The sequence below is a fragment of the Sturnira hondurensis genome, unplaced genomic scaffold (genome assembly GCF_014824575.4).
Source record: "Sturnira hondurensis isolate 20B ecotype Veracruz unplaced genomic scaffold, ASM1482457v3 Scaffold0011291, whole genome shotgun sequence".
Classification (NCBI taxonomy): Eukaryota; Metazoa; Chordata; class Mammalia; order Chiroptera; family Phyllostomidae; genus Sturnira; species Sturnira hondurensis.
In genome coordinates this window covers 4,828,091-4,843,308 of record NW_028083922.1, presented here as the reverse complement: position 1 = coordinate 4,843,308, position 15,218 = coordinate 4,828,091, and the positions used below count along the sequence as shown (strand labels likewise).

Sequence of the window (15,218 nt, the reverse complement as noted above, 5' to 3'; positions counted from 1 at the left end):
GCAGCTAACCCACTTGCTGTGAATGCTAGAGGGTGGGGTAAGATGGGGTTAAAAGGGACTGGATGGAGCTCAGCAGGGTTTGGACAGTCAGGCAAGCTAGAACAAAGACTCATTCTGCTGTGGTTCCTATATCCCAGCCCAGCCTGCTGAGCTCTTCCTGCCCTAGCACTCAGGATGATCAAGGCTTTGGGAAGTGGAGGTGGAACATCCCTCCACCTTCACCATGCACTGCAGGGGTACTCAGCTGCCCAGTGGCTTCACCAGGCCTTGTTGGTTGTCTTTGAAGTGAAAGACATTTACTCTTCAGAACAACAGACATGCCATGTGCCTCAAGGTATCCCTCCATCCCCAGCTGCTTTATATGGATGTTACATGGGAGGAGATAGCACATTATTTAGGTCTGTCAACCTCTCAGCTGAAAGAGGATGGTGGGGCAGTTTACATTCTCAGTGCAAGCCTTCCCTGCCCACACCCTCAAGCTGAGTTGCCTTAGTGGCCTCCCATCCCTTCTGTTTCTTCAGGTATAAAATGACGGGCTGGGACCCAAAATGGCAAGCTTCTGTGCTGTGATATGAAACTGACTGTAGCTGGCCCACACAAACTTTTCACCCTGCACCCTTACGTGCAGCATCTTTCCAATGTGCAGGATATCAGCAGCCCAGGAAATAACCAAAGGCACTGGCTGGCTTTGCTGACATGGGCTTGCAGGTACTGAATGCTTCCTTGAAAAATAAAAATTGAGGCACTTTTCTCCAGGCTGTTTATTACAGAAAGAAAGGGAAAAAACATTCTGGCTTAAAACAGATGACAGATTTCAAACATAGCGGCAAAATACAAAGTGGCAATTAAAATCTGATTACATTGAGTTTGGACACAGAAAAGTTTGCAGTACAGTGGGCCTGGGTTTTTTCTATAACGGACACCGAAATAGACATGATGATAGCTACAGATACAAACCACCAAACACAAACCAAAAATCAAGTATTGATGTTTACAAACTTTCCCCCGCAAACCACAAAGCCTTACATCAGAACAAGTACTGAAAGGCTTTAAACCAGGAACATCTCACTTACACCCTGCAAGGGTGCCACTGGAGAGGTACAAAGCTGAGGTTCTCTTGTCTGAATGATAAAGGGAGGACCCTCTAGATCCCCAAGGTTGATAGCTCAGAGAGTGTTTATCTCACATACTCTCTCTTTACCTCTCCAAAATCTACAGAACTCTCTCAGCCTCCTTGCAATTTTCCTCTGTGGGGCACTTACAATAAAAGCAGCTTCTGCTGTAATGTGCTTATCAGGAAAGGGCTAGTAGAGACTGAAAGGTTTGCAAAGAAGATTAAAAATTACACAGGGCAATCACATTTGCAGTGAAAATGGAAATAAATGGCCAAGTGGTTTTATATGTGGCATTTGTAAGCTTGTACAACACCTCTTGGTTATATCCACATCTTCTGTTGCATCAAAATCATAAGCAACTTAGCCACCTGGCTTACAAGATATCATCAGAGTAAACAACACAGTCTGCATATTTGTAACAATGTATAATAAACACAAACAATGTATAATAAACACAACTGTATTGAAAGAAAAGCTGTCACTTTATTTATGAAGTCACAAAATGAAGTATAAATACTTCTGTCATTAATGTTTAAGAAAACCATTTACAAAATTTTCAAATATGTACAGGTATTTTGAAAACTCACCAGCTTTCCACTGTTACAGGTAGAGAGAGAGAGCTGGGCATGAGCCAAACACTTGTGTGGTTGTCTGGGGCAGTTTGTGCATTTGCTATCGATCCACACCACTCCCTAAAGTGATGTCAATGTAGCAGGGGGCTATTCTGGGTGACTAGATCAGCATTCTGGGCTGTGGCATTTGGGGTATCAGCATTCTGCTCTTCCAAAATGTCATCAATCAGCCTCAGGTTGCACAACCAGTCTTCATCTGGGCTTGTGCTCGGGCCTTTCAAGAGAGCTTCAATGAAATCCACCTCATTGGAGTCAGGTGATGAAATCACATCATTTAGTAGAGGCTGGGTCTGGGGCAAAACGTCATAGGGTGGCAGCTCAGGAGGGGCCCCGATTCTGTTGACTGGATCCAGAGACAAGCTGGCAGCGATGGCAGAGGCAGCAGAGGCAGTGGCAGCAGCAGCCACATAGCTTGGCGGCGGCTCAATGCCATGCACGGGACTCATGGGACCAAAGCTGGCTATACTCTGCTGAAGGGACTTGGCAGCATTCAGCACAGGCACAGGACCAAGCACTGGGCTCTGTCGTGGACAGAAGTTGGGGTTGGGTAAGACAGCATTCACCATCTGGCCAGGCCTGCCTCTTGGGGTCCCCTGACTGGGAAGCCTGACTGCCTGCTGTGGTGGACAGGCTGGGGCTACCAGGGAGACTCTTGCAGGCACCTTGGTGAAGATTGAGTTCTTATCAAATTGCTGCTGGATGCTATTACCCACTTGCTTTGGGGTTGGGACCCTCGAGACCACTGGGGTTGACATGGCTGCTGCCACCCATGTGGCATTGTTGAACATGGTGGGCATTCTTGACACACAGGTCTGTCTGACCTGGTGGGAACTGAGGAGCTGGCTGACCCTGGGCAGGAGCACTCCCAAGGGGGATGCCTTGGGCATATGTATGTGCTGGCAGACAGAGCCAAGGCTGCCCAGGGGATTCTGGCCTGAATATGACGGTATGGGAAATCGGGGGCTGGGACTGAAAATTCCCTGCTTTTTGCCCAGGATCGGTGAGATCATGCCTTCATGGGTCTGGTGTCTCCTGGGTGGGATCATTCCTGGACTCAGATTGTTCCGAAGGAACCCAGCTCTGGGTGGCATCATGTGCTGGCTGTATGGGGAGTTTGCCTTGGTCTGGCTACGCTTGGAGATGACTTGTTCTTGGACGGCTACAGAAAAAGAGAAGGGGGGTCAGTTCCAAAGGTGCTCTCAATTTGGGCTGCAGCTGCTGGTGGGGAGATACCAGCCCAGCACTGACCTCTCACCTTCTACCCTTGGCTCCTACTGAACATCTCCTATTTCCCAGTTTTTCTCAAGTCCCCTTCTCCCTCCACCCTCACTCTGGACTACAGTTCTTCTAGGGAGCTCTCCTAGACTCTAGAGTCTGTGCTCACAGACCTCCCCTACCTCCTACCAAGTCTTATACATAACACTGGATGAAAAATGTCAGCTTATCTCTCTGTCTTTTCAAGTAGATTGAAAGCTCCATGAGGCCAGTGTCTCGGTGTGCTTTTATATACTCAATACTCAGTACACCGGTGTGGCACTGTCCATCTCTTGACAGACAGAATTGCCTTCCTGGAACTTGTTTGTCCTGTCTCTACAGCTTAAGTGTGCCTGATCTGGGCAGGTGGGATATTTAGCTGGTGTTAAGCCCAAAGGAACAGGGGGTTTTGCACGAGACTGGAGGAGCAATGTTACATTGCTTAAAATGAAGATGCTGACCACCTGTTGAAGGGCAAGAGGCCTTTCTCAGCCCTACCTGAGAATAACCTTGGTCTTGCACAGTATCACTACTGGCTGTTAAGGAAAGCTTACCACATGTCTCCTCAGCTAATCTGCAAGTGCCAAGAAGTAGGAACCAATGCTTGTTTGTTTTTGTTTTTTCCCCTCAAACAGCTGTATTCCTGACTAATAAATGTTGATCACATTCATAGCTGTCATGGTAGGGTGGGGACCCCTGCTATCTGAGGACACTCTGGGAGCCCCCTACCACAAACTCTTTAAGGCAGAGCTTCAACCCCTTTTCCATTGCCCACACTTGAGAGGTGGCCCATGATCCCATTAGAATAGAAGGTCACTGGGGTGAGGGCAAGGAGGGTAGGATCAGAACCCTTGGGTTGTAGCAGCCCTCAGTTTATTCTGATAAAATCCTAGGGGTTGTGCTTTTCTCTCTCTGAGAATAACTTCTTTAAATTGCCTAACTGAGTTTAATCAATTTGTTGAATTAAACAGTGATATCAGAGTCATTAAGACATGGCCTTCAATTGGGATCCTACTTAAGTTTCCAGCATGAGAAATCCAACCAGGGTGCTGCTGAACTGACTTGTAGACCTCCCTCTTTCCCTTACTGCTTTCAAAATCACCCACAGTAATTGCTTACTCTGGGGTCAATTCTCACTCCACCTTCACCTACATAGTGCCTCGCCAGTCCCTTTAGGAACATTGATCTTAACTGCTTACCTTGAAATTGATTCATCTCTTGGGTGATATATGCACTTTGCTGTTCAGGGGTCATTGCCATAAGAACTGATCTCTGTTTCTCTTGCTAAATAGAAGATGAAAAAGATGTGTTAGAATAAGGCTACCAAGAAATATTTGTCTTGGGGTCAAATACTTGCCAGGTCTTGGCTTTGCTGTAGCAGAAAGCATGGGTGAGCACACAAACACAAACTGGCATGCATGCCCCACCCTCCCAAGCGAAACTCCACAGTTTTGCTCCTAATAAACTCCTAATTTATAAATAAAATTAGTATTCTGCAACTTGGATTAAAAAAAAAAAAACAACTGCGACAGCATAGGGGTTGCGGCGGCAGACACAGAGCTTAACAGCAAGTGCGCATAGAAAAATATTTAGGCATTTGGGATGTCCTTCTGCTCAGGATGGGTCAACAGTGAGATGTGGTCACCAAAAGAGCAAATGTAACATTAGGCCATATTAATAGAAGCAGAGTATATAGAATGAGGGAGGTGACAGTTCTACACTATCCTGTTTTGGCCAGACCATGTCTATAAGTGCTGACAAGAGTCTGGGCATGGCAGCTATCAAGGAGACACAGATAAACTGGTTGCTTTCAGATGACACTAAATGACGGGTAGGGGTTGGACTCTAAACCACACAGACAAGGAATGGTTGAACAAACCAGGGATGCCAGGACTGGGACAGAGCCAACTCTGGGCTATGTGATGGTGGGTACCCAGCCTCTGCAGGATTGTCATGGGGAAAAGCCGAGGATTGTTCTGGGTGTTCCTGGCATGAACAGCAGGATGATCACATCATTGGATGGATGCACTGTCTAATACTAGGAGTAGCCACTCACTGCCAACTTCCCTTCATTCTCCTGACTCGCTGCAGCAAGTGCAATTGGGATGAGCTTCCTGTCTCCATTTCCAAGTTGGGTGGGCAGGGGGAGGAGCCAAGCTTCAGGTCTGCAGTCCCAGCACTGAGTGTGAGAGTGTGAGAGGGCCAGCTGAGAGAGAACTAGATAAGGGCACATGGGAGGCATGACTCACCCCTTGCACAGAGATCCTCAGCCATTCCGATCCAAGTCTGATTCCCAATCCAGTATTTACCCACTGCCATCTCCCCACCCTTCTTAAGAAGCTTGCTCACAAGTATACCAACAACCAAGGCAGCTTCATCATGGAATAACCTTCCTAAGTCCACTTTCTGAGCTGTGTCACCCTATGTCAAGATGCCAGACAACTTGACTTTGCAACATGGGCTGGCCTGCTTTACTGCATTTAGAGGGCTGAAATGGGGGTGTGGCATAGACAGGCAGAGGGCCAGTACTTGGGAGAATGTCCAGCTCCTAGGCCCGGCGGCAGTTTCTGGCCTCAGTTCCTGCCAAAGCAGAGAGGACAAACACATGGCACCAGGCAGACTACACTAGAAACAATTTCACCATCCTGTCCTTAGCCTGATTCCTGTTCAAGCTCTTGCCCCCATCCTCTGGGGCATGGGCCCTAGAGGTGCTTTTTCTAAGCCAGCCCACATAGCTGCCCTCTTCCTGTTAAAGCATGGAGGTGACAAAACTGCCTTCATGTGTGCTCACTGTACTGAGAACTTTGCACCTATTATTTCACACAATGTTTCAACAATGCTTTGAAGTATGCATATTGTTATCCCAATGATACTCACTTGGTCACTGAGGAGCACAGAGGCCATATGACCTCCCAAGGCCATACCATCAGGAAAGTGGGGAGCTAGGATCTCCCTGAGATGCTCAGGATGGGCAGGCATTTCTGAGGAAGCCTTTCACTTATGGTCTTTCCTTTCACCCTTACATTAGCCTTGGCCAGGAGATCTGGGCAGAATATCTACAGACCCCAGCTTACTGACATGACACCATGTCTTCTAACCGCAGACCCCATGCTTCTGCCTGTCCAGCCCGTTGCTTCTGGGGACTGGTTCCTATGGCCAGCTAGGTCTATACCGATCCTAACTCCTTCCCCACTGCCTGCCCCAATAGTTTCATCAAATAACACGGTTGCACAGGGGCAGGGGTTGGGGGAAGGTGTAGGCTAGAGTGTGACCAAAGAAGAAGCAGGGGAAGGGCAGAAAAACCAAGAATGGAAGAAACAGAGAGGAAAAATACTCCAAGAGCATGGGAGACAAAAGTTAGAGGGTTGAGGAACTGGGTCGTGTCTGTCAGATAAAAGGGAGTGCTCCTCAAACAGTCCAGGGTTATAGGAAGAACAAGGTTGTTGGCAATGCACATCCAAGGAAGCAGAAACCCCAGAGCATCCAGAGTTGAAGGGAAAACCTGGATGGTGGCATGGTTACACAAACCCCCAAGTCCGAAGGGCACACTTGACATCCAGCCTACAAGGTGGGTGGGCCCTCTAGCACCCTGGAAGGTTCTGGGGCACTACCGTCAAGAGGGTCTATCATATTGCTGAGGTGGTCCAGGCCACTCTTAGTCCTGGGCTCTGGGTCTGGTTCTGTTGTCCCTGGATCAGCAGCCAGAGCATTCTACCAGGCCTCCCTTGGAGGATGCTTCCTTTGTTTTGCAGATGGAGGCCCCAATCCTTTGTTCTGAATCAGTGGACTCCAGAGATAAGCCCCAAGAAAATAGTTGTTGCCTTTTGAAACTGACAATTAGAATTTTTGGAAAATGGTGAAAACAGGAAATGACAAATGTTTTCAGTGACCAGGAGGAAACAATGGCTAAAAATTGCTGCTTAGTGATGGAGACTTGTAAAGGATGTCCCAGGTACCCTGTGGATTTTCATAAGCATGCTTATGGAGAAGGTCATCAAATGACTCATTTTTGAAGGCTGTGATTGTCATGGTACTTGGCCTTATTATGCCAAGGGACATTGACAGAGCAGTGTTTGTGGGTCCCTTCAAGTGTAGGTGTGCTTCCCCCATGCTAATCACCATGGATGAGCCTGAATTGGTGCTAGCAGGAAGTCTTCCAGAGAACTAAGGGACCTGGATCTTCCATCACAGTGCCTCCCAGTCCCACTGGGCCAAGGGGCCACATTCATAGACAGGTCTCAGCCAGAATGGTGACCTGTGAAGTCACAGGGTTGCTTTGGTGGAAGCTTCTTGCTGATGTTCAGGAAGCTGCAAAGTCCTGCTCCATGTGTGGGGTTTTTGGCAGGGCTGGTGCTTCACCTGTGTACTAGTCAGGAGAAAGATGCAAAAGGCTGGCCCAGACCTCACTGCTACCCCCTGGCACAGTTGAGCCCAACAGTTCCCTCCACAGTAGACTAGGACAGGTGCTGTGTCCACTTTGCTTTTCAGCCATCAGAGGTGAATTGCTTCTGAAAGTTTTATGGTATAACCTGGATGCTTCCTCTCACCACTATAGGGGAATAATAGTCTCCGGACTGATTCAACCACTTAATCCAGTAAAGGAGGATGGATGGGGCAGATAATCAGCAGGACTCCACACAAAGGGTTCCTGGATTTTCAGCAGGACTTAGACTGAAGCTACTGGCCCTGCAATTTCCAGGAGGAAAGCATTCTCACTGGGAAGGGGATTCCAACGGAATAGCTTCTGGGGGACGTCAAGAAATGGGTCCAAAGCCTTATTGTGTGTATCACAGATTGATATAGGGAAGGAGAGGGCAGGAGGAAAGGAAAAATGGGGTTAGGGAAGGAAGAAGAGAGGGAGGGGATATAGAGAGAGGGAGTGAGAGAAATAAAAGGGAAGGGTGAAGGACAAAGGAAGGGAAGAGGGAGAGAGAGAGAATAAGCAGAAGTAGAATGAGGAGCAGGAGGAAGAGGAAAAGGGGGAGGAGGAGAGGAGAGGAGAGAAGAGGAAGAGGAGGGGAGATGTTTTTTTCTACCTCTAGGAAACCCCAGCCTCTTTTCCCAGCAAATGTAGCTCATGAGTACTCTCACACTGAACTATCTTGCCCTGCACCAGAAGGCACTCAGCTGCGTTCAAAGGTCAACAAGCCCCAGTGTCTGGGTTTGTTTATTATTCCACTAGGAAAATGCCTTTTGTATTTTTTTGGAAACCAGATTTGGAAACACCACCCATGCCTCTGACTTTTCCTTTGAGATGACAAGAAGACAGTATTCTGCACTAAGATTGTGAAATAAACACCTGAATTCTGGAAGCTCCCAAACCTATATGGATGAGAACATCACATACTTGCATAGCCCATGGATGAAGGCAACATAGACACTTCCATCAGAGGCCCCATTTGAGGGGGTGTGGTTGCTTTTAGGCATAAATTCTCCTTCAGAAGCTACAGAGGTTTATTATAGAAAATGACAGGTGAATTTCATTTCCTAGTTTCTCTTGACTCTCAGAGCCCCTGATTCAGTTTCTCCAGAATTACTCCAGAGAAGACTAAACCATTGGGAGTGATGTGTGTGCTATCAGACCACTTCTTCCCGTGAACTCGAAGCCAAGATCTTGAGGGAGAGGGAGGTCTGTCAAACACCTGACCTTTTGTGTGGCCTTTGATCAATGACTTTCCCTTCCCAAATGCAGCAGCCTGCAAGATGTCGGCCTCATTGACTCTGGTCCCCCAGAACAAACCTGCCCAAATATGCAATGGGAAGACAGGGTTTCCTTGGCATCCCAGTGTGTCCCTCTGTCAGTCAGTTGACCAATATTTCTCATGGGTTTACATTGGGCCAGTCTCTTTCCAAAACATGGGGACAGCACTGTGATTCTCCACTTTTATGGCATTTACAATGCAGGGGAGACTGATAAGACACATGTAAGTCAATCAAAGCTAATTTTGGATGGTTACACATCTTCTAAGGAAAATATAATGTGTGAAGGGAACAGGAGTGTGTGGGGACACAGCAGAAACCTCAGGTCAGGGCATGGGTCCCTGAAGGTAATCAGAACTTGTCACAAGGTTCTCTAAGCTAAGTGAAGCCAGGGTAGCACTGGCCTGGCTGGAGTCTTTCTTTGCACCTCTGGGCCCCTTGCACAGGAGCCAGGGATCTTCCTCACAGTGATGGTGCTGTCCTGGGGTCTGAACTGGTCTGAAGCTGTCAATGGGGCTTTAATAAAATCCATGGCATCAAAAGCAAACAGCTGAGAGCTGTATGTCCGCTCTTTCACTCTCCATTTTCTGTCTTTCCACTGACTTCCAACAGCAGGAATTCTATTCTGACTCTTCTTTTGTCTCCTCCATGGTTTCAGGGCTGCCTTGTCCCAGAAGCGTTTGGTCTAAATGCTGAGAATATCCCAGGACAGAGCAAACAATGTCTTTACAGCTCATCTATCTGCTTCTTCTGCGGTGCCTACCTCTTCTGTTTCACACTAAGTCTGGCCTTCCTGGGCCACAGGTCGAGCTGGCAAGGTCTTGTCCCTCAAAGTACCCCCATGTAGGCTCAAATTCCAAGTTTTGTAGGAAAGATTAAGGGGCTGAGCATCTGCCTTACCCTTCATTACTGGGTAGAAGGTATTGGCTTTGGTAGACATAAGGAGGGTGAGGACAGAAATTCAATAGGCAGGCTAGCAGGGATCTTTTTTTGACTTCTGAGGACAGGGAAAGGCAATGACATCTTCAGTGGATGATGCCCTCATCCATGTTTTCAAATCTGTTTCCCTGGCAGCTTTTGTGGGACAAGATTTCTCAAGTTTTAGCTGAAGAGCACTGTGACTCAGAGTGCACAGAAAAAAAGTTGGGGGAGAGAAAAAAATCAATACCCCTTGAATGGAAAGTACTGCTTGTTCTTCCGGGCCGGGGCAGACAGATAAAGCGAACAAGGCTGTCTGTAAAACAGCAGAATTTCCATTAAATGCCAGAATCCTGTAGGTCCTTTCAGCCTGATGACCCTCTTTAGATCACTATCATTTAACAATGCTCATTTCTCCAGTCTTCTCTGCAGACAGGGCAGATATCTTACGCACACTGCTATTTCACGTGCCAGAACAATAACTCCGCAATCCAAATGAAATACTCTGCAAAGGCCCATTTTGGCTGGTGTCCTCCATCTTGCTCTTATGACCATTACCGTGACTCTTTAGGGCAAGTCAAGCCCTTCCTAATGTAGACTCTGTAGCATGATTCAAACTCACAGCCATATTGGAGAAACTTGGCTAGAATTCCTCTTGCCTTCCCTTCCCAGGCTGCCAGTATTCCAGTGGGGAAATCCAACTACCCACTTTTAGGGTGTGTGAATTTTGGGTGGGTCAAAGAACACCTTGGGGTGCACAGTCCACAGTGGTTTGCTGTTGGGAGAGGCAGTTCCTGTGCACCTGCTAACTATGGAGCAGGTGGGCAATTGGGGGATTCAAAGTGCAGAAGTGCAGATCTGTCTCCCTCAGGGTCACAGTCTGGCTGCAGGGACAGGTAGGGAAGGAACTGGGATGCTGGACGATGAACAGCAGGGAGGGTGGGGTGTTACTCTCCCAGTAACTGCACCTGGGACAAACCCCACTCAATTCCCAGGAGGTGAGGCTGAAGTACCTAGAGCATCCATTCGGCTTGCTTAGCTGTTCTGTGTGCCACAGACTGGCCAGGACACAGTAGAGAAAGTACTGGAAATCCCTCCTGGGTGTACAGAGCTTTATGGGCTGTCACCTCCTGTGTTCTTCCCAATAACCCTGTAAGGCGGATGGGCAAGCAGAGCAGGGAACTGCAACCCAGTTGACAGATGAAAAAAGCCAGGCTCAGGGGAAGTGACTTACCCACAGTGTCGCAGCTAGGCAGTAGTGGAGCAGACACTTGCCTCCAGGCCTTCGGATCCCAGCTGCCCCAGGGCGCTGCCTCTGAGGTGCTGTACGAGGAGGTGACTTGGGCCAGCTCATGAGCAAAGGAGCTGGTTGGCAGGAAGAACTCACTCCCCAGGGCCTGGTAGGATGGGGCCTGTTGCCCGAGGTTGACCTGGGGAGGACTGGTTTCCCCAAGCTTGCAGGCTTTGTCTACATGACTCTACAACAACCGATTGAACAATCTATCAGCTACTTGGCCACAAAGTGGTTCTGACTGATCTTGTCACTTCCCTGAGCACCTTACTGGGTTGCTTACTGGGTGTTCTGGTTATATACACCAGCTGGTCTGGGGCAACAAAACCAAACAGACTTGCAGTTTTAATTGTCTTGGGTCACAGACTCCTCTGAGAATCAGTCATTGTCTCCCTCCACAGAAAAAGCACTTATAGTGCTGTCTCCCCCTTCACAGCCTACCAACATTTCACATATAATTTCAGGGTTTTTCTAGACTACTTAATACCCATCCATGATGGAACTCTTAAGGATCCTCCGCCTTGACTGTTCACTGTTATGTTGGAAGTGGGAGTAAAGCTAGGTGAGATATGTGGTTTACCAGCAATGACCTTGACTAATCTCCATCCCTCCCTACCCGCCTGCCCCCCACAACAGAGCACATGGTTCTAAACTGATTTGTAGGTATATATGTAGACATGCTGAGAAATCTGCAAAACCAAATGGTGAGTGCAAAATCAAACAGTCAAGTGAAAAATCTCACAACAGTCCTTACTGCAGCCTTTACTGCACTTCACCTTGCCAGGGTCCCAAGGTTTCAAGAATTGTGTATGGGTGGACCTGTCTTTTCCATTGTGTTTTAGAAGACAGGAATTTCATCAGAATTGAACATATGACCTAATTCTTTCAGCTAAAGGCAATAAAAAACCCCATACTTGATATCCACATCAGAGAAAACTTTAAGATTCAAATGAGCTACTAATATAGCCCTGACACCCCGATGAGCACACCAAGCAACAGTGGTGTCCAAAAGAACAGGGGAAAAGCCAGCCTTGATGAGAAGTTCTGCTTTTTATGTGAGTCAGCTTTTTCGCTCTCATGCTTTTAACACCCAAACTGCAAGTGATCATCTGCATCTCCTACCAAACATCCCAGTAGAAATGGAAATAGTTATCTCCCCAAACTAAGCTAAACATTTGCAGTCAATTTGATTCATTGCAATAAACACTAAGCATTTACTGTGGGCAAGTCTCTGCAGTTAATGATAGGCCAGTAGATAGCTGGATGCATTAATTGATCAAAAATAAAATTTGTCGCCACTAAATTTACTGAGTATTTGCTATACACCAGGCATGAATCCAAGTGCTTTCAATATTTGGACTCATTCAATCTGTACATGAGGCAGGAACTATTGTTATTTCTATTTTACAAATGAGGACAGTGAGGCCCATAGAGGTTAACTGAGTTGCCCAAAGTCACATAGCTAGTTTTCAGCAGAGCAAGATGAAAACCCAGTTTTACCTGTTTCCCAAGCCCACATGAAGTTTGCCATGGTGTGTATGTGTGTAAAATCATTAACTTGCCATATAAAAACAAGTTTTGAAATGTAACCTGCTAAAATATGCCATTGAGAAAACTACAGGCAAGGTTTTACAAGGGGCTCTAAACAGTTTTTTAAAGATTTTATTTATTTACTTTTAGGTAGAAGGGAAGGGAGGAAGAAAGAGAGGGAAAGAAGCATCAATGTGTGGTTGCCTCTCATGTGTCCTCTATTGAGGACCTGGCCCGAATCCAGGCATCTACCCTGACTGGGAATTGAACTGGTGACCCTTTGGTTTGCAGGCTGGTGCTCAATCCACGGAGACATCATCCAAGGCAGGGCTCCAAATTATTTTTAAAGAACAAATTATAACTGCTTAAAGATGGGAATAGGAAAACAATCTAATACCTGGAAAGTTTTAGAAATTATACCATTCCACAAAACAAAACAAAAAATAAGAGGAAATATTCTTAGCAAGTAAACTCAATTCCTTTGGGAAAGAAAACTTCTTTGCCATTTAATGGTATACCAACTTGGGAGGGCCCTGTGCCCCTCCCCTTGGTGTGGTTCAGTACAGAGCTGAGCTCACTGGCCATCTCTAGTTTCACTGCATTAAGCATCATTTTGTCCTTGGATCAAGGTCATCTGGAACTGAGCAGAAATACTGCTTTCTAAAATTGACAATTCTTTATGCCTGAATACCTAGTTCCTTGATCACTAAACATGATTTTATAGCCACATTGAAGTTTTTACAATCCTAAAATGCAAATACTACTAGAGTTCTGATTATCAGCCCATTTCAAAATGACATTCTGAGAGCAATGATAGGGATTTACTTGTAAGCTTTTGCTTAGGAATCTCTGGGTAGCTTCATGTGACTTGTACCATATAAGTGATGGCTCAAGAAACATCAGTATTAACATAGAGATGCATGTAGTACTGCAGGAGGGTGCAGCCAGGGGGCGCCCAAAAGAAGAATTTGTAATGGGGTCCAGAAGTTAGGGTGTCCAGGAAATACTAAAAATATGGGATGTCCTCACCCCACAAGTCTGAGCTGTGGGGATGGGATACATGGAGCAGGGTCATTGAGTTGTTTTGCATAGCAACAGTTTTGAAGATAACCTCTAGAATGGTGATTTAACATATCTATAACCTTTAACTGGTTTCATAGATATGTTAAGTAGCTGTGGCCATGCTTTGAGCCAGGGAGAAGGGAATGACTTCCACTCAAGATGTAACTGGGAGGCAACTCCCCAGCTCTCTTACAGTGCCTGCCTCAGAGCTTGGAGACAATAGGCTCCACACCATGGGGCCATGCCTGCCCAGACTCACTATGGCAGCCCAGTAAAGCTGGGAGGATATGAGAGTCCTGGCAGGTGTCATCGATTGTGGGAGGAGTCGGAAATGGGACTGCAGAGGAAGATTGGTGGGGGGATTTAAACGAAGATGCGGCAGCCATTGAAGAGAGAACCACGCGCTTTTGGCTAGAATGGGGACTCCCACAGCCATGTGAGAGAGAATCACCATGTAACTTTAGCAGAGAGAACTACGTGGCTTTGGCCAGAGTGGGGGGGACCCACCCTCCCGCAGCCATGATAAGAATCATTGTGCAGCTTTAGCAGATAACCACCACGTGGCTTTCTATTTCTTTTCCTGAGATACAGTACCTTGGACTGGGCAAAGGGGGAAAGAAGGACTGTATGTGTTTGTGGGTGTTTTAAGAGACTTTGGGATTTTGATGAAGACATTAAGTCATTACTCTTAAGTCTATATAACTTGAATAAATAATTCCTTTTCACCAATCTCTAACATGGGGAGCTATAATTCTCTGGTGAAGGGAAAGGCGAACCTAGTACAGGGGGACCCCAGGAGAAGGGGGGTCAACTAGATAACATTGTGGAACCCCTTCCCTGGTGCCCAATCTGGGAAAACCATGGGAGACCCCCTGTGCAGTAGCTTTACAACTACTTGTCACAGTAAAAACCTGCCAAAACTAGCCAGGAAGGATCCACCCAGTAAGAATAGTCCCTACAACCCATGAGGTCTGTCTCTGCTTGGAGTTGGCCCGCTCCCTTGTTCTCTACTATAAACTCTGGGTGTTCAGTTCAAATCTTTGTCCCGATCACCAAGAAGCTGGTTATCTATGCCCACCTGTGACAGTACCTCAGTAGTTCATCTGGCAGAAACAAGTGCAGATAGCACACAGAAATTACCAGCAGCAAAAGGTGCCACCACAATGGGAAGTTCTATTCAGCAGCAATTGGGAATGCAGCTGGATGCACTTACTCAGGTGGAGCAGAAAGAGAAAGCAGTTCACAGACCAGTCCAATCCCACTAAAAATATATATAATAATAAAATAAAATATGTAAGATTTAGTCTTGACTCTGACTAGGAGCTTTATGGCTTGTGCTTGTGAAACTTCTCCATTTTATTTAATCTGGACCCCCCCTGCTTATCTCACACCCTTTAAAAGTGTGAGATGCAAGTTCCAAAGAAAAGGTTCTTAGGGACATTTCTACTCCTAGGTTTCCAAATATAAGGTACACCCATCTGTCTCCATGAAAACCTTAGAAAAGCAAGTCTGTCAGTAATTGGTCGCCATGATTAAACAGCTCTTGGACTGGCTGGTCACATGTGATTCCGAATTTCATAGAATTTAGATCATGGGATGGGTAACGTCTGACAGCTGTGTCTAATTTCAAAAAGCTCACACCCACTCAGCACCTCGGACCTGGGTTTCCCATGGTTACTAGAGAGCTTGCTAGACCTAAGTTGGCCCATGATCCCT

At 46.7% G+C, this 15,218-nt stretch overlaps 1 protein-coding gene across 1 annotated transcript in view; it reads right to left on the bottom strand.

Moving 5' to 3' along the window:
- Window positions 1-760: 760 nt before the first annotated feature.
- Window positions 761-15,218, bottom strand: part of MAMLD1 (mastermind like domain containing 1) — a 57,694-nt gene continuing 43,236 nt past the window's right edge. The window contains exons 2-3 of the mRNA XM_037059746.1: window positions 4,201-4,285; window positions 761-2,906 (exon numbers count right to left, since the gene is read on the bottom strand). Of these exons, the coding sequence (XP_036915641.1) occupies window positions 1,819-2,906; window positions 4,201-4,285 (1,173 nt within the window). The 3' untranslated portion in view covers window positions 761-1,818. The remainder of the gene's footprint in view (window positions 2,907-4,200; window positions 4,286-15,218) is intronic.